Source organism: Globicephala melas, chromosome 21 (genome assembly GCF_963455315.2).
Source record: "Globicephala melas chromosome 21, mGloMel1.2, whole genome shotgun sequence".
Lineage (NCBI taxonomy): Eukaryota > Metazoa > Chordata > Mammalia > Artiodactyla > Delphinidae > Globicephala > Globicephala melas.
In genome coordinates, this window is record NC_083334.1 from 18,710,792 (window position 1) to 18,734,445 (window position 23,654).

Sequence of the window (23,654 nt, forward strand, 5' to 3'; positions counted from 1 at the left end):
GCTCTTTGGTTACAAGATCTCATCTCCCCAAATTACCATGCTTGCTGAATTGTAACTGACAAGGATATTACTTCATGTGCTAAAAAAAAAAAATTACAGTAAACACACAACACTATTGGGCTTACTCTTGTGAATATCTAATGCAAGGAAGAGTGTGCTAAGGAAAATGGAACACTTTATTCAACAGATGTTATTATAGATGAAATTTTTATATTAAGATTTAAATGGATTTTTACTCCTTTAGATGGAATTTTATATTAAGATTTTTCTCTCCAACTGAGTAGGAAAGTTAATACCTCTTATTCTAACTGGAGATCATTAAGCATATAATACATTTTTTTTTTTTTGTGGTACACAGGCCTCTCACTGTTGTGGCCTCTCCCGTTGCGGAGCACAGGCTCCGGACGCACAGGCTCAGTGGCCATGGCTCACAGACCTAGCCGCTCCGCGGCATGTGGGATCTTCCCGGACCAGGGCATGAACCCGTGTCCACTGCATCGGCAGGCGGACTCTCAGCCACTGCGCCACCAGGGAAGCCCCCATATAATACATTTTTAAGGGAGTCTTGCATGCAGTGAATCTAGCTGAAGTGACATTGGAGGATATAACAGCACATACAAATTAATTTTTCAATTTAAAATATTTGGGAAAGGTAAAGATAATATATTTTGTATGTGATTTTCCACATGCTACATTCTGAAAGCAAACTACATTTGAGCCACTCTCTGTAGCACTTTCCAGTAACAACTTATTTTAAGGCAGAATTTTCCCTTTCCCTAAAGTAATAATTGTCTATAGAGAAGCTGCATCTTTTTAAACTGAAATTCTGAAAAAAAATTGTTTTCATAGTTGGCATATTTTTAATATTTGGAGAAAATTACGGAATATAGGCTAGAATTTTTTTTTTTTTACTAATCTGAGATAGGGAAGTTTTCCTTACCTCAGTCACAGTGTCTGAGAACTCTCTGACTGTGGTCATGATTAAACATTATTAGGCTTTATACAGAGAGATTAGATGTTTGTTGTTAATAAGAATTTTGAGCTTTAAGGGGACAAACATAAGTAACTGTAATTAATAAACATTTACTCAATGTAAAACTTGGCCTCAAGCTCCAATTTTGATGTTTGTGCTGAATAAACTTTAGAAAACAGAAAAGTACTAAATGGATTAAGATTTACAGGTCAAATGCTACCTAGATGTAGACATTAAACAAATTATTATGATCACTTATGGCTTTTCCATAAATGCCACTGCAATACTGAATTTATCAATCTGTGAACAGGAACTAGGGGAATGAATGTGATTTTTAATAATAGATTTTGGGAATATGTAATAATGTTAACATAGTGCAGAATTTACTTCGTAATTTTTGCTGAATATAATTGTGTTTTGAAAACATACCTTTCTTCCTGCTAGCACACATACTGCCCTGGGATTTAACTTCATATACCCTTGTAGGCTTTTATATTTCCCATTCTTTACTGAAGTTCATAGATACAAAACGGGTAGGGTCACTGGATATACACCTGGGTCCTGGTTTGAGACTACATAGGTGGAACTCTCAACTAACAAAATTCACCATGGTTATTACTAAGATCTTAATGAAAATTAGATAACAAAGCCTAAAAAAAAAGTTTATTGAGCTGACACTAAATAACTGTGTTTCTAAATCCTTCTTTAGGAAGCACCACAGAAAATAGAAATTCAGGTTTGAGAGTTTGAAAGCCCAGTTACAAGCTCTATTTTTTCTTTGTGGCTTTCAGCTTCCAGTACTTAAATAAGTCAGATAAAATTTACATTTCCTGTCTAGTTTACAGGGTTGATGTGAAGAAAAAAAATAACGTAACATATGGGAAAGTGCTTTATAAACTAAAATGCAATATACAAACATAATAATGGTTACACTCCTATATTTGATTTTCAAGAAAGCATCATTGAGTCCCTCATATTGGGATAACTAATCTATATCTAGGTCTGGGAATAAGGTTTTGATGGCATGCTTCTTCCATATAACACAAGGGCACAATGTCCATAGTGGGTTAGTTTTGTGGTTGTAAGTCTGGATTCTTGGGTGACACTTCTAAAGTTGGAGAAGAATTAATTCCTAGTTGTGGTGTGTTGCTTTCGTTGCCTGATGCCTTGAGGCATGTTGATTTAGTCATGTTGGCTTTACATTTTTATTCTGGGAAGGACCTCCACGTCCCAGGGTAGGTATCTGAGTAGTATTCATCCAGCTCCCTGTCCTACTTCCTTTACCTAATTATGATGAATAAGAACAAAACGCGGGCTTCCCTGGTGGCGCAGTGGTTGGGAGTCCGCCTGCCGATGCAGGGGACGTGGGTTCGTGCCCCGGTCCGGGGGGATCCCACGTGCCGCGGAGCAGCTGGGCCCGAGAGCCATGGCCGCTGAGCCTGTGCGTCCGGAGCCTGTGCTCCGCAACGGGAGATGCCACGGCATTGAGAGGCCCACGTACTGCAAACAAAACAAAACAAAAAACAAAAAAGAACAAAACGCTATTTGTAACCATACATGTCCTTTATACTGAAACTGCAGAAAGTATAATTTTTCAGTACATGACATTTTCATGCATACATCTATGTCTGTGCAATCCCAAGAATGAAGATACATTTCATAGTTTTCCTTTACTAACATTGTGGTTTTCTTTCCTAGTGAGTGAACAGTTTAAAAGCATGAATTCATAACTGCATTGTCATTTATTTCAACCTATTGCATACAGTGAATATAATGTGCTTGAAAAACACTTCGATGATGCCTTTGTTCTTTCCATATTAAATTTAACCATCCATGTCTATGAATTAAGTTTACAAGGAAAACTCACGTTTAAAAAAACTGTACAAGAAACAGCTGGATTATCACAATCAGCAAGGAAATGAACTCAAGAATTTGAACTAGTATGTCAGGAACACTTTGTCTTCATGGTAAACATTCACTTTATGCAAATCCCACTCGGCTTCATTTAATTAAAAAGCTGAAAAAGAAAGAAAATTCTGGGCTGAAAATAAAGAAAACACCAAGTGCTTTTTATCCCATTCTAAATTAGTACATGTAAATATAAAATAAAAATGTCACAGTTACATTATTTCACCTCATTCTAATTTTTATATCAGGGCAATTTCTCTGAACTAGTTCCTGTAATGGGATCAGGCTTGTGGTAAGAATAGGTCAGGGGTGGAAGCAGTTGTTCATAAGAACTTGAACTTGTGGTGTTTAAGTTTGAGTAACTTCTTTTTTTTTTTTTTAAATAGTTGATTAACAATGTTGTGTTAGTTTCAGGTGTACAGCAAGGTGGTTCAATTATACATATACAGCTATCTCTTCTTTTTCGAATTCTTTTCCCATTTAGGTTATTACAGAATATTGAGCAGAGTTCCCTGTGCTATACAGTAGATCCTTGTTGGTTATCTGTTTTAAATATAGCAGTGTGTACATGTCAATCCTAATCTCCCAATGGGTAACTTTTGTCAGCCGTTCTCATTGTTAGCTAGACCATTAGTTAAATCGGCATTTAAACTGACAATGTAGGGGAACAAAAGGGAATGGATTGAAACACATATTTGGAGTGGGCCGTTTCAACGTCCTAAACAAAATATTTTTTTCTGGTTATTTAATCTACAATGCATTTCTTAAAATAACTAAAGGCTTTTGAGGATTTTATAATTTCATTATATTGAACAGCCAAAAAAGAATATATTATAAATCATAATAAAAATATCATCAGATTCTGATGAAACAACACAAATATGTATTTCTGTATGTACATATAGAAATACAAGTAAAAAGTAACTATTTTTCCTTTCTTAACTTCCCTAAGCAAAACTTTAACCTATGAAAAGAAATTTATTTAAGTTTGTAAAATCGTGAGTCAATTTAAATAACATTCTTCAAGCTTTTGTTGGTTATTTGTACCTTTCTGCTAACAGGTAGCAACTTTTTCTTCTGAAGTCTTGACAACATAATTTTAGGACAACCAGAGATAAACCAATTCTTAACTAAATATTAAAAAAATATATTAATGGTTACTATAGTTGAAAAGCCATGTAGTTGGGAAAAAGTTCAAACTAGTAAGTTTAATACTTGAACATTTAAATTATAATATCCTAGGCATACGTTACTTCATCTTTCTGAACCTCGGTTTCCTCATTAGTGAAAAGAACGGTTGTTTTGGATGATTTCTAAAGTTCTTTCCAGTGCTAATATTTTATAATCCTGGTGATACTATATGCTAAAATTAAATATATGTATTATAAAACATTACATGAAACATTTAAACATATTTTAAATATGTTATCTATATTGGTTTACATTATATAATAAAGTAATTATGCAATACAAACTAACCTTTTTATTACCCTGTATCTGTTTCTGAGGAATTACTAAATTACAAGACAGAAATCATTGTGCTGATATCTAGGTGCAACTAGACATTGCTTCTAGTTTTTGAGATAACAAGTTATGACTTAAGTCCTGCAAGGGTAACCAATGCCATGAAGAGTCAGAAGTAAAATTCCTCAGAACATTAAGATACAGATGCTGTTCAATCCATATAATCCTTAACAACACTGATGGCAAAGCAGGTATATATGTCATGTGTAGATGAACACTTCGGCTTTTTCTGTCCTCAATTAAAAGACTGCCCTGAAGATAAAGCTGACTGAAGAATAAGGGTTAATGAAAAAAGAAAACCTGATCACAAAATATTTAAAACTATAAGTAAAGTTGAAAAACTTATAACTTAAAAGAAACCTGAGAGGGCTTCCCTGGTGGCGCAGTGGTTGAGAGTCCGCCTGCCAATGCAGGGGACGTGGGTTCGTGCCCCGGTCTGGGAAGATCCCACATGCCGCGGAGCTGCTGGGCCCCTGAGCCATGGCTGCTGAGCCTGCGCATCCGGAGCCTCTGCTCGGCAACGGGAGAGGCCATACAGCGAGAGGCCCGCATACCCACACACAAAAAAAGAAACCTGAGAATTTATAGTTTCCTTTATTTTGTTAAAAATAGTCCGCACATTTCCAGCGATGGAATACTAAAGATCACCTTTTAGCACTGCTAAAAGTATTACCATCATAAAAGCAAGAATAGTAATATGACCTTTATGGTCATTTTATACTTGCTAACTTTCTGGTGCTGGAAAGGTTAAAAAGGTTCTACAACTTTTTATATGTTGCTACATTCACAGGGTAAAAGGAACTTTGTATTTTCTTAATATTGAAATAGACTGAGAATCCTTAGTTACCAAGGTATTTGTTTACACCAGGGTTTTTTCCAAACTGAAATATTTTTAGAAAACTGTTAAAATAATCTTTTTTTATATATTATTATGAAATGAGAAATACATATTTAATTTTGAACTAATCATTCTATTGTACTAAAATAAAAGTTTAATCTAGCAGAGTACTACCTAATTTATATTTAAAATAATCTTTTTCATAAAGAGTTATAAGCATTTGTTCAAGACACCGGAAATACCTGAGGCACAAAAGTGTCAAATATTTTGTTAAAATGTTTCTTAGAAAAGTATGAACTATTATTCTCCAGGTAATCATTCAATAGTTCATGTTTGGTTTTATTTTTTTATTATATAAATGTCCAAGTTGTATTCCAGTATGAATGTTTTATACTGATTTCATCACTCAAGAAATAAGTTCCCTCATTTCTATGTATCAGGGTCTGACATACTTTTTGCTCTTCTCACATTTACCTGTCTAATGTTGGTGTATCATCTAATGGTTCTCATAGATTCATGCTTCTAATACTGTTTGGATAATAACTTTCCTAATAAGGCTTATTATAAAACATATACAATCCTTTTGTATCATACTTAAAAACGGTTGAATGCTAAAAACTGAATATATTCCTCTTATTTGGAATGTATTTTTTCAGTGTTGCAGTCTGTTTCCTCAGAGGGAGAAGCTGCCTTGGGTACCACAATCAACTTCTGTCTGGACTTCTGTCCACCTGCTGTCATGAATGAATCTCATGACAGTTCATGGTAGTCTATACATGGTAGTATATACAGTTATAACACTGACTACCGTGGCTGGCTTATTCTCAAGTGAATACATGCCTGGTCAACCCTAACTCAGGTAGCAGTATAAGATGGATGCTACTTGGCAAGGGTATTGACCTGTACCCAGGAAGAACAGGCAGAGGCCAGGACCAGCAAATATGCCCCAGAAGCTCCCCTTCTCCTAGGCTAAAGGGATGCAAATATTCCCTTCTAGTGTGTAACTTTATTATTACTTAAAGTACATCAGGGATGCCGAGGGGCCTTGTATATACAAAGTCAAAGCACTTCTCCCTTTAAATCTGGCTCTCTGCTAATGCTCCCTCACAATAGCAGATATTCAGGATTTAGATAAAAATGCAGTCCCTGACTTGCTGGGGAGTGATATTCCAAAAGTTCATAAACAAGCTTATTATTTGAAATCAAGTTTTTCTAGAGAAAGATTAGTTAAAGTAGTAACTATTTCCTCAAATTCAGGGCCCCCAGAAGTCAGCTTCAGTCAGTATTCAACAGGACTTACTGATCATCTACTGTGTAGAAGAATATTATGAATAGAAGGGTGTTGCAAGAAAAGGAATGATTGAAAGTCATGGCCGTTATGTTTCTTCTCTAGAGGAGAGAGACCTGGATACAATAAAGTATAACACAGTGACACACTTGATAAGATGGCAAAGAACAATTTAAACAAGCAAACAAAGGAAAAAACTGGGAACAAGTGAAATGAAGGGATAACAGCCTAAGCGAAAGGAGCTGATGGAGGAAAGACAAATTATGAGAACAGATTCCATGTGCACCATACGGCTAAACCAGGAGTCAGCACACTGTGAATAAACTATGCGGGCCGTAGGTCTCTCTCGGAACTACTAAACTAAGCTGCTCTAGGGCAAAAGCAGCCTAAGACGAGGCATAAACAAATGAATCTGGCTGTGTGCCAATAAAACTCTATTCATGGACACTGAACTTTGAATTTTATATAATTGTCACATCACAGTATTCCCTTTTTTCCAGTGATTTAAACCTTTCTTAGTTTACATGGCACACAAAAATTGGCAGTGGGCTAAATTTGGCCCAAAGGCAGTAGTTGCTAACCCTGCTCTAAACCACAAGGTACAGTGAAGACTGTGCTGGAAGATGAAACAGGTGGAACCAAACTTTAATACAACCCTTCCCTACGTTCAAAATGTATACAAGTCAAACTGCTGACATCCCAACTTGAGTGTTGGGATTATAAAAAAATTTATTCAGTTTCTTGATATTTTCTAGAAGGAACATGTATTAACTTTTCCTTCTTTCTGGTTAGCCATCAATGGATTTTGATGAAGCAGCAGCATAATCTGTGCATATCTTAAAAGATTCTGCATTATTCTCGAGTAACTGATGGCTTATCGATGATAACGACTAAACACGGAGATAAATTAGGAGGCTGGGTGATATTCTGAAAAAGATACTAGGTATATAAATTAAGACAGCAGCAGTGGGGATAGCAAGTGTTGGAGACCAAACTGACTCCAAGGTTTCTACCTTGTATGATTATGAGAATAACAGTGTTGTAGGGAAAATGGGCAGGGCAGGAGACACAGGTTTGGAGCAGAGATGAGCTTGGCTTTGGGGTTGAGGGTGAGGTGTTAATGTGGTATTAAGGTCTGTATCTAGATCTCAGGAGAAAGATCAGGATTTAACATGTATATTGGGGACTGAGAAGTAATCTAAAAGGAAAAAGGAAGGTCCAAGCGTGCCATGTTACAAAATCCAGGGCATAGCCTGTCCAAGAGGAGCTAGTTAACTAAAGTCCTAGAAAGGTTACACGGGTTGCAGAATGAGAAGAGACATCTGGATTTGGTTATTGGGTGGCTACTGGAGACCCATATTACATGTAATATGTAATGTTTGTTCCTTTTCTCTTCCTGTGAAATATCTGAACAGGCACCAAATAGTGGTTTGCATTTTGTTTTGACTTCTCTTAATTAATTTATCTGTTCCCCAGTGTTTTAAAAAACCAGAATGTATGCGGTGCTCTTGAATGAATGAATTCTGTCCAATTGGGAGCAGGTTAAGTTCTCTACCAAGATCTTCAGCTGGACAGAATTTTCTTGTCTAATGTTCTCACTTGCTGTTCTCAAACTGGGAAAGAAGTCAGACCTCATGGTTACGTAATGGCACTCGGTCGCACAGAAATCACTTGTGTGGATAAGGGGCAGCTGCTCTGATTTCATCTTGGAGCCAAAGAAGTGAACTCACTCCTGTTCCCCTGGCCTTGTAGCTAGTAGAACTTAATGAGTCACTGTTCTCAGGATTTTCTAACCTTTATATTCACAAGTGTTCTAAGGGGATGCAAGGGAGAAGTAGTTATGGCTGTCAGCCAGGCCTCTGCAGCCAAAAGCCCTGGGGCTCTCTTCTTTGTAACAGAAAATTACCAAATCCAGAAAAGTCTTCAGGTCTGAAGTACATGATCTAAAATAAAGCCCTAAAGAAATTCAGGACTTTATTAGGAGTTGGGAAAGGGATCTTTGGGAATGGAAACCTTTCTATTGATATACCTACAGTTACGCATGGTGAGAGCTGTCAAGTTTAACGACTGCTGAGGCCTCTTCTCTACAGCCTACACAGCGGGGCACTTTGGAAGAGTCTGGATAACGTTATTATTATAACTAGGTGTGGTCAGAGACGTGGATGCTAGGTCTGGGGGGAAAAGACCAATAAAGCTAGCATGTGGAGTAAGGTGGGGGGACACGTGAACAACAGAACTTCTAGATCACAGGAGCTTCCTACTCTATCCCTCCTTTCAGGGGTTGCTGAGTGGTGGGGTTTCTGCCGGCGTAAGAAAGTTGTGTTTGCACAATAGAAATAACCCTCTAGAGCTTCCTTTGCTGTGTGTGTCTCTGCTCAGACCATGTGTTCTGAGGTTTGAGGGACTGCAGTGCGAAATCAAAAAACCTGGACTCTGAGTGTTCTATAAAAATCACTTTGGATTTATATGCAGGTTCCTGGTATCTATTTCTGCAGTATCAAATATTGATTAAAAAATCAGTCCGTGTTTAGAAGACTTGTATTTTATTATTCTGGATATTAAAGCTTATATTGTTTGTTAGTGGAAAAGGCATTTGACTATACTTTTCCTCAGCAGAATTAAACATATTTCTGTCAACTGTTCTGCTTTCCTCCCTCAAGTAATAAAACAGAAGTAGCCAAATCGAATTAAATTTTGTTTGAAGTGGTGGGCATACGCATGCATACGAATATTATTGTTTAAAAAAATTTGTCAGTGGTTAAGTCCATGGGTCAAAGTCTATTGCTGGAAAACTTCATCTGAGGGCTTGTCCCTGTAGCAGCTAAGTACAACAGCGTAAGGCTGGGATACGAGCTCTCATAGTTCTAAGTTACCTTGCATTTGTAAAACAATAGTTGGCCACAACTTGTCTTACTTATGAGATAAATATTATGGTTGTTATCCGAAAGATGAGGAAAACTGAGGCTCAGAGAAGATGAAAAGACTTGCCTGCGGTTACAGTTTTAAAGTGCCACGGTCCAAATCACATCTTCTCACTCAAAGTCCAGATCACTTTCCAATACACCACAGTGAAATACAACAATATGGAGAAAATAGTCCTTAAGATTCGATTTCCACTTGTACAATAGTATTACAAAGATTTAGCACTGTATTCTTTATGTAGATAAGATAGGACACACACAGAAGTGCCGCTATAGCACTCCAGCTCTTCTCTGAACCACCTCTAAGTCTTTGGTCCTTTACGTCATTCTTCAAAGCTGGAACTCAGCATCAGAAAGGCAATCCCAGTGAAATTCTCATCAATGATACATATTGTGGATTGATCACCACACCATTTCTGTGTTTTATTTTTGTACGGCTCAAGATTGTGTTTTATATCCCTACAAATGAAAGATCTACATCTAAGTAAGATGTAGAAAGGAAAGTGATACTGTTACATAGTGTATGTCCTGGGATTTTTTGCCTTGCTGTGCTTGTTCACTAGCATACTTTTCTCAAAATTCATTAGGAATATCTTTCATGTCTACCTATTATTCTGTACTTTCCCTTACTGAATGTCAATCCTTTTTTTGGTTATCATCTCTCAAAGTAACCAAAGCCATCATGAATTATAAGTATCTTGTTAAGACAATGGAGTAGTTTCTATGTCCATTGTAAGCTTAATTAATACACATTTTTATATTTACTTTTGATGCCAGCCAGCTCAGGATCATTTTGAGGTTGCAATAAGTATCTTTAGAGCCCAGATGTCTGGAATAATGTTTACACACTCCACACACCCCTCTGGGTGTGTGGAACAACCTGACAACTCCATGGCGTATCATGTGATGTGAATTCCACCTTCTGGAGTTGTGCACTGTGGCAAACCAATACTCTCCTCTCCATTATGTTTCTATCTTAATGGTTCCTGTTGCAGTTAGGTAAGGAATACATAAAAAATGTTTTTGAATAAACATATTCAATTTAACAAGTATATGATGAGCACCTACTATGTGCACAACACTTTGGAGATATAAAAAAGGCATTTCCAAAGACCTTCTCTAAAATACCTTACGATACTCTAGAATGAAAAGAACTGCAACACACAAAAGTTACATATGAATACTTAATGAAAAATGAAACGTGGTAAGGTGCTACTGAATAACCAAGTGCTGAAATGGCTAGTACAGGCAAGAGGTAGGTTAAGTAATTACTTCTGAGAACCCACTACCTTTCAGGCACTACAAATTGATTATATAATTTATCCCCTCAAAATTCTCAGATAGGTATTAATTATTATGCCAAGTTTACAGATGAAGAAACAAGCTTAACAAAGCTGTTACCCAAGCCCATAAAAACACTACTTTTAGAGGTGATGAAAAATGAGACTCAAAAGTTAAGTAACTCCAAGTCCCAAAGTTAGTGAAGAGAGAATGGAAGATTCAAACTTGGATCCGTGTGACTGCAGAGCCAGAGTTCTTATAACATACAAAATTATATACTGAATTTGAACTCAGATCTTGTGATTCTAAACATTATTTTTCCATTATACCATACCTCTCAAAGACAACCAAAGATTCGTAAACAGGAAACAAAATGATAGAATTACTAGAGAATGTTTCATGCTGTTTTCCTACTAAAACAGACTTGATATGTCAAATAGTTTTATAGAAATTTTTTGAAGAAAACTTTGAATCAGTGTGTCAGTGGAAAACAGTGGGAAAGTAATTACCCATAATGGAAGACTCTCATGTATGACCACTAGCATTTTACTCTTCTTAGAAAATGGAATAAGCCCGAAAGTTAATCTTTATTTAATACACAAGATGAATTCAGTGCTATCACTAGAATAAAATTCCTTCTTTTTCTGAACTATGGCTCAGATGGTAATTACATCAAATTCTTAATAACCTTTGATATTTCACTGATAATTTCAGGGGATTTGAGAGACCAATTAAGTTCATCAAAAGGTTCAGGGAAAATCTGTTCTTCACCAACTGAATCCTGCAAATAAAAAACAACAGTTGCCAATCCCAAACTCCCTAACAACAACAACAAAAAGACAAAAAATAATTGTAAATCACTGTATTGTACACCTGTAACTTATACTGTACATCAACCATACATCAAAAAGAAAGAGAAAAAAAACCTCAAAACAACAACAAAAAAACCCAAAACAACAGTTGCTTAATCTTTAGCGTAAAAAAATCCTGCTTAGGAAAAATTAAATATAAATGTGTAAAATCTTTATATCAGAACTAATGAGAATAATTAGCATCAAAGAGTTATTGAGTAATTAATACTATGTGCCATTTACTAAGTACCAGGCAATGTGCTAAGTGATTTACATCATATAATCTTTACAAATGTCAAAATATGTAAACATTTCCCATTTACAAATGAGAAAACCAAGGTTTAGAAAAGTTACTTAACTTTCCCAAAGTCACTGAGCTAGTAACAGGTAGATCAGGGATTTAAATGAGGGAAGTTTGCTTATTGAAACTTAAAGATGATCTGGGAGAGTTTAGTGATGGCATGAAACATGTTGATACTGTGGGGAAAAAACCCTTAAGACTAAAATGTGGGGACGATTTAAGGAAATAGAGTAAACATGTAACAGACTTTTATCCCTTTCAGCAAGTATATAGACCAAAAACAAAACAAAAAAATAGCAGTGTGAAGTACTCAGAAAATAGGAAGCGCATGAATGTTTAAGGTTTTGTGAGGTTTAAAATTAAAATAAAAATGAAAAGAAAAAAGATCATTCCTTATAGAAGAAATTAAAGGTTGTATATCAGACAATTCAAAATTGTGAGGAAATAAAAAATTAGTTTTAAAATAATTCTGGACATAGTTCTGTGCATCAGAGGCATTTCTTGGTACAAAAGTTATAATTCACAAACCTAAAACACAGATATCAAAGGCTACCAAAGGCTGGGGCATTACACCCAAGAGAGTACTTTGGCATTGGAGCCAAAGCCCCTGGCTAAAGATGTTTTTCAGTTAGTAGATGGTGTTATGTTCAAATATGCATTTTCAGTAAAGGACATCTCTCGTCTTATCCAAAGTACTGGTATCATCTAAAGTAGGCAGAAGTGGGAGGTTTTTCCATTCTTTTTGAAGAAAACTGTTTATTTGTCCTGGCAGCTCATCTCAAAGTCAAGGAAATGGTCTTGGTTGAGAAAGTTGTTTTTTTTTTTTTTTTTTGCAAGCCTACTTCAATGTATGTCTGGCACAAAGGATTGGATTGATTTAGCTCTTGGTCACCAGGGTTTATGATTCATTATACTAGGCACTAGCTCTCATTGAAGATGGGCATCCACAATGTCTTTTCAGAAGTACCCAGGCCAAGACATACCTCTGGAATATGGAATACCTTTCCTCTTGCTATAATGATGGTGTCGAGTATCTCATTTTCTCATTCCCTACAAACTACTTTTATCCGATAGGAGCAAGATTTGGTTTGTTTTTTATTTATCAAATACTATAATGCTGGTGCCACAGACACGTGCTTCTGGGAATGCAAAGTGCTCCTTCAGAATGTGGTACTATGTTCATAACTGACCAAGCCTCTCCCATAGGATAATTCAGTGGGAAATCGTCTCTTTTTCTTTTTTTATTAACGTGTCATCTTTCAACTATTCCCAGAATTATTTCTCTTGTCCTTTCTTTCATTTATTCCCTCTCTCACTCTGGCTTTTGCCATCACCTTTGCTTTCTCTCCAGGGAACTAGTTGGACAGAAACTGTTTTCACTATACTGCCAGGTTTTTAGAACTTAGCTGAGGATTTATCCAAATCTCTGGTATATATACTCCCTCCAGTCCTTTTGGCAACACTTGCTCTTGATGTTAATCATCTATTTATTATCATAATCATTCACAAGAGAACTGATAAAATTTCTGAGAAAAAACCTTATTCTGAAGGAAAATGATGCAGTGGATTAAAAACAAACCCCAAAGCAACACTTACCATTACTAAAGTAACTCTTTAGGCATATATGCACGTGTTAGACTAATAAGAGAATAAAGCTTTCCAGATGCAAAGTTGGTATTTTTTCTCATAATGCTCCCCTCTACCATATTTTGTTAGCTCAGAGGGATGCTGTAAATGTAATGAAGGGAACACATATAACCTATTCTATCAACCTGACAAGGCAAGAGAATTTGATGATGAATGATTGGAGAGCTATGAAGTAGGAGGGCTAGAAGGATGTATGGAAGCTTGATGAACGAGGCATCACTATATCCATGGAAAAGGTAGAATGCAGGAAAGCAGAGACAAACAAGTTCTTAAGAGGCTGAAGAGAAATATTAGAAAGCTTTGAAGGGATATGGGAAGAGATGAATAAACTAAGAGAATGATTTAAAGTGGGCCGTGGAAGAGCTGGAACAGTGCAGCAAACAGTGGAGTTTGCAAGAGTGGAGGCCAAAGCCAGGATCCTGCCTTCATGTCTCTGTAATGACATGCCACAGTCTTTCAGTGCACTGGGTTTCCCAGGTTTTTTTGCTGAGCTCTGTTCTGAGTCTGTTTCTTGGCAGCTCCTCTTAGGAGTTTTCATCTAAACTATGTCAAATTTCATATTCACAAACCACTCTTGGGCGTGATTTGCACCTGACTCCTTACATCTCCACTTCCAGCCCCGTGAGGCCAGCTAACGGCAAGCCCAGTCCTTGTTTAGCCTGGTGGGCCCTTGGAAAGGGAGTGTGACTGTGACACAATAAGAATGGTTGATGCCACACTCGTAAAGAAATAAGCATATACTCTGGTTCAGAAATGCTCACTATGAATATCTAGGGTGAGGCCTGGAATATGTATTTTGAAAAGCTTCCCAGGTGATTTACATGTCCACTCCTGGTAAAGAATCAGAGGATTAGAGATTTATACTACTAAATGACAATTACTTTTGGGGAAAAAAGGACAAACTTAAACTCTTCATATCATAACAAAATAGTGCTGTCAAATGTAACATTATTCCATGGAACGAGAAAAACAACTTTTCTCTACTTGTTCTAACATAGCAATATAATGACTAGGAAGATCTAGATAGGGGATGATATTCTTGTTAGATTTTGATGCTCTGATGTATAAGGAAAGCTGGAATTTGCTCTTTACCTTCCCCTATTTTCTGACCGTCAACTAAATAGGTTTTAAGAATCGCACAACATCCCTTACTATACTTCACCTTTTATTAAAGTAGACACCTTTCACGGACACTGTAAATGCTGTAGGTTGAAATGAGTTAATTTAACTGTTTTTGACACGCTGAATAAAAACTTAAGAGAAATAGAAATACTCTTCTACAAATTCCATCAACAGAAAACATGCAAGTCAAACTAAGACTCCAGTCATACAGAACCGTGATTCTCAATCGTAGGGCAGGGGGAAAAAGAAGAACATGAACTTCATCTTTCCTGGGCGTTACTTAATCTGAGATTTGATTAGTCTGACTTCACATTTCAAAACCAAAATTAGATAGCCAATGTCAAGAATAAAATCAAGAAACTGGAGGCTTTAATTGCCTTTCTTCTTACTCTTCTTGCCCTCAGAACTAATGTTTTTTAAAAATTCACTTACGCTACAGGCAGGATTAAAGGTAGATGGCCTCACAGCTCAGATCTGATACTCACATTTCTTCCATTCCTTTAGTACATTTATTTTTAATGGGTGTGAGAAGAAGAGATTGGAAATGTGCCTCTGTCTGTATGAGAAAACAGAGAGGTAGGGCTGAAGCGTCTTGCTCTTCATTGTAAGCCCAGAATCAAATCTCTGTCACGGGAATAGTTCTGTGCCCCAGAAAAAGCTATACATTGCTGTCATCACCTATGTAGAAACATTCTCTTAATATAATTGCTCAGTTCACATGCAAAAGGGACGTAAGGTATGAAATTTTATTTTCTATCAATATATCATTAGTTCTACTATCTCAACAGAAAAGAGTTTTCAAAATCTCTAAGAAAGGAAATACAGAGCCTTTACTTATTAATTAGAGAGAAGGATGGGTTATTAGAAGGACTCCCTAGAGAAAGAGAAAGTGGAATGTTTATTCCTTTCAGAGAAGCTGAGGGAGGAATGTGGTCAAGAAGTGAATCTGCCTAATTCATGACCCGGACAACTCTAATCTGGCACATCAGTTGTATTTTGCTTTAGTGAAAAGTATAGTTTGGTTATAATACATCATTTTGGAATAAATTTTCAACATCTTTCCATCCCCAATTATGAAAATATGTTGGTAAAAATCTTAGAGGAGATATTCATTATACAACTTCCAGTGACCAGACGTTATTTTATCATTTAATTTTCCCTTTCAAGTTTGCTTTTATTGGAAAAAAAAGCTAAAACTTTGCAGAATTCAAAAGATATAAGTTACTGGACACTGAACAGTAGCTTTTATGAGAAAAAAATTTTGCAAATGAAGTAAAAATCATGATGGACAGGCAAACCAAGACAAGAAGAAATTTTGATAAATTCCACAAAATTTAAAACATTTTGCTATCTGTTTATGTACATATGTAATATGCATATAACATGTATCTCTAAAATAAAACTATGCTATGCTAGGCAGCAGGAACCATGCCTTATATCTCCTTCATATGGTCTATGCAGAACACATGGCAGGTGCTCAAAAACTTGCTTAACAGAGTTTAAAGTCACTTGGCAAATAAGTTAGCTACTTTATATTAATCCTTAAATATATATTAACCAATGAAATTCTATTTATTCTATTAGTTAAAAATGAAAACAGTCACATTAGTATAATGATATTACCTGTAAGGGTAGCCGTGGTACTTGGAACGAAATATTGAAAGTAGAAAACTGAAGAAGAAGACCACCAGGCCTAATCCCACTAGACAAATGACTAGAAAGAGACAGAAAACTCCATTGGTCTAGACACACACAACCCAAATGTTTATATTTTTTAAATGCATTCAGTTAATCACAGTATACTTACATGTAACAGTTCATGGCACACACAGGTACAACAAACCAGATAATCATTATTTCCCACATTCTTCTCAATGAAAATGTACTATTTGGGGTATGAAAACAACAAAAGTGATCTAAGTCTTCTGGTGGTTTTCTTCTCTTACAGAATTCCTACAAGTACTAAAATGCCCCCAGAGGGATCAGAACAAAACACAACAAAACGTGATAAACCGCAAACAAGGTTATCAGCCCCTGCATTGTGAACTACTGGCTATGTTAGCAGAGACATTTGCATTATTAGAATGTGCAATAGAATTTTATTTTCAGATGCCATGGAATATTTACAGAGAAATGTAATTTTAGGTTATTGGCTAGATTATTGCCTCAGTAAAAGCCTGTTCCTTACAAATAACAGTTCGTCCCAGCGCACTGAAGGCTAGGAACAAAAGCTTGGGGAGTGAGAAAATATGAACTCTGTGACAGTCAAAGCAGGAGAAAATCCCCCTAAATAGCTGGTAATAGTGTCTCGGTATTACTGTTTGTTTTACAAAGGAACACACGTGTATTTTACAGCAGAATGTGCTTAGGCTGTGGTCTAGGTTTTCAGTGTCACTTTGTCCAAGGCAAGTTGACAACAGGGAAATTTCTTTTCCTTTCTGTTATGGTTAGGAAGAGTTTACTCTAAAGTAGATGACTAATCAAATATATATAATATACATAATAAAAATGTATGCAAATACATATATTGGATTTTAATTAAATAAGATACATTGCTATTAGTAAAATAAACAAAACATAAATGCTTAAAAATCTGAGCCAATTAAATGCAGGTATGTTTAGAATAAAAGAAAACAGGTATATTTAGAGAAATAGAAATTTATTTAAATCTGTTCTGTAAATAAGTAGAAATTAGTTCTTAATAAGAAATAGCTAACCGTTTCTTAAGAATAAAACATTTGTGCGATACTTGTATCCTTTCGTTAGTTTCAGGGAATTCTTTAAAAACACTGAAATATCTAATATAATTAATTATAAAAGAAAGGGGAAGACAAAAGAGATTAAACACACTAAGACAGACGGAAACAAGGAAGATTAAACGGTTCTATATGCTGCTATAGTGATGAAATACGATTTTTAAATTATTCTAGCATATAAATTAGACCAGGTTTAATTACAACCCTGGAAATCAGGGAGTAGATAAGGTATGGCATTGTTAAAACATGGTCTAGAAATCTGTCAGTTTTCTTTCAACTCTGTAGGAATACCATTCTCTCAGTTTTGAGAACAAATTGCGAAAAGTCCTAAGTGCTTAATAGCATTGAGCTGCAGCCTCTGTGGCATTTCATTTCAGGTAACACTCATGAAGGTGAACTTCAAATGAATATTGGCAGAAAGCAAAGCAAAAACAGTTGCTGAATACCGCAGAAATGAAAAACACCTTTTTTTCCTTAGATTGTGGAATGTCCAAGTATGACAGACACTAGCCACTAGACATAGCAACTGTGCTTACAATAATCTTAGTAAACCCAGAATTAATGACATGATGCTTTACTTTCTACTTCCTACATTTGGCATTACCAAATACTTCTTCCTTTCCTCTGTCTTTTTCTCCAGAAGCTGAGTAAAACACTTTTTCACTCCCTTTGCTGCTTTTGGTAGCCTCATCTGATTGTGTTTGATGGGAAATAAGCCTCAAAACGTGATCAAGTAAGACAGAGTATATTACTTGATTCTATGCAGTGGAACAAAATGATGCTACTCAAGTACTCGCACGTGGGGGAGAGGACCCGAGACAGGAGTCAGTAATGACCCAACAAACCACTGCAGCCCATACGAGATAACATGCTTGTGAGAAGAAAATGCTATGACGACACAGACGCATTCTGACCTGGGCAATAATAATCACAGTACTTGTATTATATCAAAAATAAAAATCACACTGGAGTCAAAAGGGATAATTTAAAAAATATATTTCCCATTCTCCACCCCTTCTGTCTGTTTCTCGCCCCCCCACGCACACACACGCACACACTCACACACACACACAGACACACAAATAAATAAACTGGCAGTGGGTGGGGGCTGGAGTGATTATTTATATATATATAGTTATAGACCTGCAATTAAAAAATTACATATTTACTATTTTAATATGAAGGATACATGATATATATATAAACACATAAGAATTTGTCCTTATAAATATTACTTGCCAGTCCCAAGAACGTCACATTCTTTATTCAAAACATAAATCATAAAATGATGTTCTGAGCAATGATTAACTAAAGAAAGTAATGCGTTCGTCGCTTGTGTAGTTTCTTTCTAACAGTGTATAGATGGCATCATGGGAAAACAGAGGTTAGACTAAAGTGTCTGTTTCATCCAAAACATTTCAACACTTAAGATACCTAAGAATTATATTTAGAAATCACTATGACTGATTTATATACATGTCACCATAACTAAAATTCCCATAAAAAATAAGTCTGGATTTTATTTTAAACTTCTTAATAAATTATGAGTCTTTTCCAGATGCCTGTGTTCCTCACGCATACATTCTGGGTTTTAAAAAGGGTTCAGAAATGCAAAGCATATTGAGAAAAATCTTAATTACAGGTTTCTGGAAGCATAATCGTTAGCTCACATGGGGACTTTATATTAATTATAGAAAGATGTGTGGCGGGAAATACTGAATGTAAGGCTGTCTGTCCTTTCCTAACCTCTGCTCGTCAGGGCAGAAGATTTTTCCCATGTGTTTTTTCCCTTTTCCTGCCAAAAATATGTTACTTTATAAACATGTATTCTTTTTCTACAACTCCCTTCGAGGAACAGTTCTGTCAAAGGATAAAATGTAGTCACCTTGTTAAGACATAGTGCTGGAAGTTGGTAGAGTTGTAAATCTTGGAATATCATTGGAAAAGGCAAAGACACTGGAAACCATGGTATCACGAAATGCCCCCTTTCTAAATGTTGCTAAAAGGAGGTTTTGGAGGTAATCGGAAGTATAGTATTTCAGGGTACAAGACCTATGCAAAAACTTCTCTGAGTCAGTCCTTGAATGCATACCTGATTCTTGTGGCACAGGGAAACATCATTAGCCAGTGAAACCTCTGAAGACTCTGCCCACAGAATTTTCCACCCTTCCTGTAGGGTGGACATGACTACAGAGACTACAGCTTCAGCAGAGATGCGTCAGAGCACCCCAACCAAGGGTGAATAAGAGCTCTTCTTTATATCCAGTTCCACAGAAAATCACCCAGTCCCATTTTGGAAGAAATGTATTTTTAAGTATTTGCCACACACACATCCAAGAAACAGAAAAAAGTAAGGAACACCACAACTGTCTTCAAACCAGAACATTTCTTTAGAAGCTCATTTACAAAGGACTTTTATCTATTTCCCATTTGATTTAAATGAAGCTTAAGACTAAAACAAACTTAGAAAAATACCAACACAGAGACTTACTCCGTCTTTTTCCAACATCGCCTTTGGATGTTGCCGCTTCATTTAGAAGAACCATCCCCATGGTGATAGCAGCGTCTATAGTAGTTGTCAAGGAAACAGTAGAAATAGATGCAAATAAAATCTATTAATTTTTCTGGATCTGAACACAATGTGTTCTGTCCCAGAATGATTAAATTACAAACGCACACAGAGGTAAATGCAATTTATTCTCTTTATATAACATAAGATTACCGCTCTTTGTGTATTTAAATATGCCTTAATTTTTAGACTGTATGACCTGAAACTTTGAGATTTTAAAGGTCTAATTCTAAATGCCCTTAAATTCCAGAACTTTCATAGTGCATATGAATTATAAACTCTCAAAACCAATAATGATATTTCACATTATACATAAAGGTATACACCAGTTACAATTAGAATGACAATTTATTGGCAATCATAGAAAATTAGAATATATTCAGCATGGGTCCAACCAACCAACCTCTGTTGGACGCATAATGCATCCAAGAGAAAAAGCCACTATCAGCCCCATGCAATACCATCTCCCTGCCCGACACACATGTATACCACGAAACTTTTAGGAAATCCACAATAACACAGTTTGAAAACCTCTGAAATTTAGATAATTACTAAGTTCTTTGTGTTTCAATCATGTCGTCATGGCCTGAAAGGACAAGGTAACAGAATGAATGTTTTGCACTAGCAGTATGTTAGTTTGTGGACTTTAAGGATTCATTATTCTTAAGGTGTTTTGGACAATTTACTGATATAAACTCCCTCGAGTCCAGAGTCATAAGAGGTTGTCAATAATGATCGAAAAATTAAAAGCTTGTATCACTCAAACAGTGGATACACAGGGAATTTTGACTGCTTAACTTAGTTCTCTGGAGCAGACTGATAGGGCTGATGTAGATCCTTAATAAGGAATTAAATTAAGGTTCTCCTTTCATCTTTTTTTGCCAACACCCTTTTATATTCATGTAAAATTCTAATCTATACATTTATGTACATATTTGATCTACTGAAAATTCATAGAGTTCTGGATTATTTTAACTATCACAGAAACATTTTTTATAAATATTCAAAATACAAATGACACTTAAAAGTGATTTTATATAGATAATATAAACGAAACAAATATTTCTTTTATGACACCATCTGCTCAGTAGCTTCCAAAATTCCTTTATAAAACTGGGGAAAATCACACTATTTTTATTTCTGGGGAAAACAAGTTTTAAAAGTTAAATGCTTTAAAATTTTAATGAGAGTAAAGCCATATATTCAATATTCTCAGGGTAAAACTGAATACATGAACACCCATGTGTACATAATATATGTGTGTGTGTATTATTAGTACACATAGACATAAATATGCACTTAGCGAGAAGTTATTTATTAAGCAAATTATATTTTATTGGATATTAACTATGGTCACTCAAGTGTAACATCCCTGTTAATATATCTTCATATGTGTTATTTTTACTACTGTCTCTCTGTAAATTGCTGCATTATTATGATGTAAACTATGTGACCTACATGCTGCTCATCTGATTGCTTTTGAACTTCACACAAATTCAAACAATGTTGTTACAAAAGTGTAAGATTTTCATAAGAGTGTACCACGTTATTGCTTCATCTTACTGATGGGCATTTGTTTCCCAATGTTTGCTATTTCAAATACTCCTACAAAGACTGTCTTTTTACATGTACACATGCAATATTTTTCTAGGGTCTACACCTAGAGGTAGAGTTTTTGAGAGGCTGATATGTGTATTTTCAAATTTACTAGGTATGATCATATTCTGTAAAACAAGTAGTGTTAAGAGTTTCCATTTCTCTTAACATTGCCGAAGAAACGTTATGTTGGTATTGCTGAACTATTGATTTTATCAAATTGTTGAGTGGGGATCTGTATCAATAGTGAGTCTGAGTATCTTTCGATATGTTTAATTCTTTTTTGTTTAATCTTTTGTGTAGTGCTTATTTGTCCATTTTTCCAAAAGCATACTTTTCTTATTAACTTAGAAAATGCTTCACTTTTTTCTGGATATGAATTGATTGAAGTGTTGCATATAGATTCTTCTACTTGTCTTCTAAATTTTTTAGTTATGCAGAAGGTTTGCGTTTTAGTATGGTCAAAATTATTATTCTTTTATGAGCTTTGGTTATTGTTTCTTGCTTATGAAATTAATTCCTACCCCTAAGTCTTAGAAATATTCTCTATCTTTTCTTAATTGAAATATACGATATTATGTTAGTTTCAGGTATACAACATAGTGTCTGGACATTTAAATACACTAGGAAATGATTGCCACCAGTAAATCTAGTAACTATCCCCTCCATACAAAATTACTACAATATTATCAACCATACTCCTTATGTTGTGTATTACATCCCCATGACTATTTTTAAAACTGTAAGCTTGTACCTCCTAATCTCCTTCACCTGTTTTGCCCAACCCATCACCCACCTGCCCTCTGGCAACCACCCTGTTCTCTGTATCTATGAGTCTGTTTTTGATTTGTTCTGTTTTGTTCATTTGTTTTTTAGATTCTGCATACAAATGAGATCATAAGGTATTTGTCTTTCTCTGACTTATTTCACTTAGTGTGATACTCTTCAGATCCATCCATGTTGTTGCAAATGGCAAGATTTATTTTTATTTAATGGTTGAGTAATATGCCATTGTGTATATATACATATATATATGCACATATATATATGGTGTATGTGTGTGTATACACACACATACACACACACACCATATCTTCTTTATCCATTCATCCATTGATGGTCACTTTGGTTGCTTCCATATCTTGCTTATTGTAAATAATGCTACAGTGAACACAGGTGCATATATATTTCAGAATTAGTGTTTTTGTTTTCTTCAGGTAAATAAAATATCCAGAAGTAAAATTGCTGAATCATATGCTGGTTCTATTTTTAATTTTTTTGAGGCACTTCCATACTGTTTTCCATAGTGGCTGTGCCAAATTAGATTCCCACCAACAGTGCACAAGGGTTCTGTTTTCTCCACATCCTCGCCAACACTTGTTATTTATTAACTTCTTGATGATAGCCATTCTGATGGGTGTGAGGTGGTATCTTATCGTCGATTTTATTTGTGGTTTCTTGATGATTAGCGATGTAGAGCATCTTTTCATGTGTCTGTTGCCCATCATATGTCTTCCTTAGAAAAGAGGAAGTCCTCTTCAAGTCCTCTGCCCATTTTTTAATTAGGTTGTTTGCTTTTTGATACTGAGTTGTATGAGTTCTTTGTTTATTATGATATTAACCCCTTATTGGATATATGATTTGCAAATATCTTCTCCCATTCAGTAGGCTACCTTTTCATTTTGTTGATGGTTTTTTTCAATGTGCAAAACATTTTTAGTTTGATGTAGTCCCACTTGTTTGCTTTTGTTTCCCTTGCCTGAGGAGACAGATCCAAAAAATTAACACTAAGACCTATGTCAAAGAGCATACTGCCTATGTTTTCTTCTAGGAGTATTATAGTTTCAGGTCTTTAATCCATTTTGAATCTATTTTTGTATATCGTGTGAGAAAGTGGTCCAGTTTCATTTTTAGCATGTAGCTGTCCAGTTTTCCCAACACCATTTATTGAAGGGGTAGTCTTTTCACCATTGTATATTCTTGCCTCCTTTGTAGATTAACTGACCATAAGTGCACAGGTTTATTTCTGGGCTCTCTGTTCCACTGATCTATGTGTCCGTTTTTGTGCTTATACCATAC

At 35.6% G+C, this 23,654-nt stretch overlaps 1 protein-coding gene across 8 annotated transcripts in view; it reads right to left on the reverse strand.

Moving 5' to 3' along the window:
• Positions 1-2,517: 2,517 nt before the first annotated feature.
• The window catches only part of TUSC3 (tumor suppressor candidate 3), a 183,087-nt gene continuing 161,950 nt past the window's right edge, over positions 2,518-23,654 (reverse strand). Inside the window, exons 8-11 of one of the 8 annotated variants that reach the window (XM_030832035.2) lie at positions 19,902-19,976; positions 16,278-16,368; positions 9,520-9,582; positions 2,518-2,990 (exon numbers count right to left, since the gene is read on the reverse strand). In XM_030832035.2, the coding sequence (XP_030687895.1) occupies positions 9,564-9,582; positions 16,278-16,368; positions 19,902-19,976 (185 nt within the window). In that variant the 3' untranslated portion in view covers positions 2,518-2,990; positions 9,520-9,563. Of the gene's footprint in view, positions 2,991-9,519; positions 9,583-11,278; positions 11,515-15,139; positions 15,211-16,274; positions 16,369-19,901; positions 19,977-23,654 lie in introns of those variants that run through there. The other 7 variants (XM_060291572.1, XM_030832046.2, XM_060291571.2 and 4 more) reach the window with 7 other exon arrangements.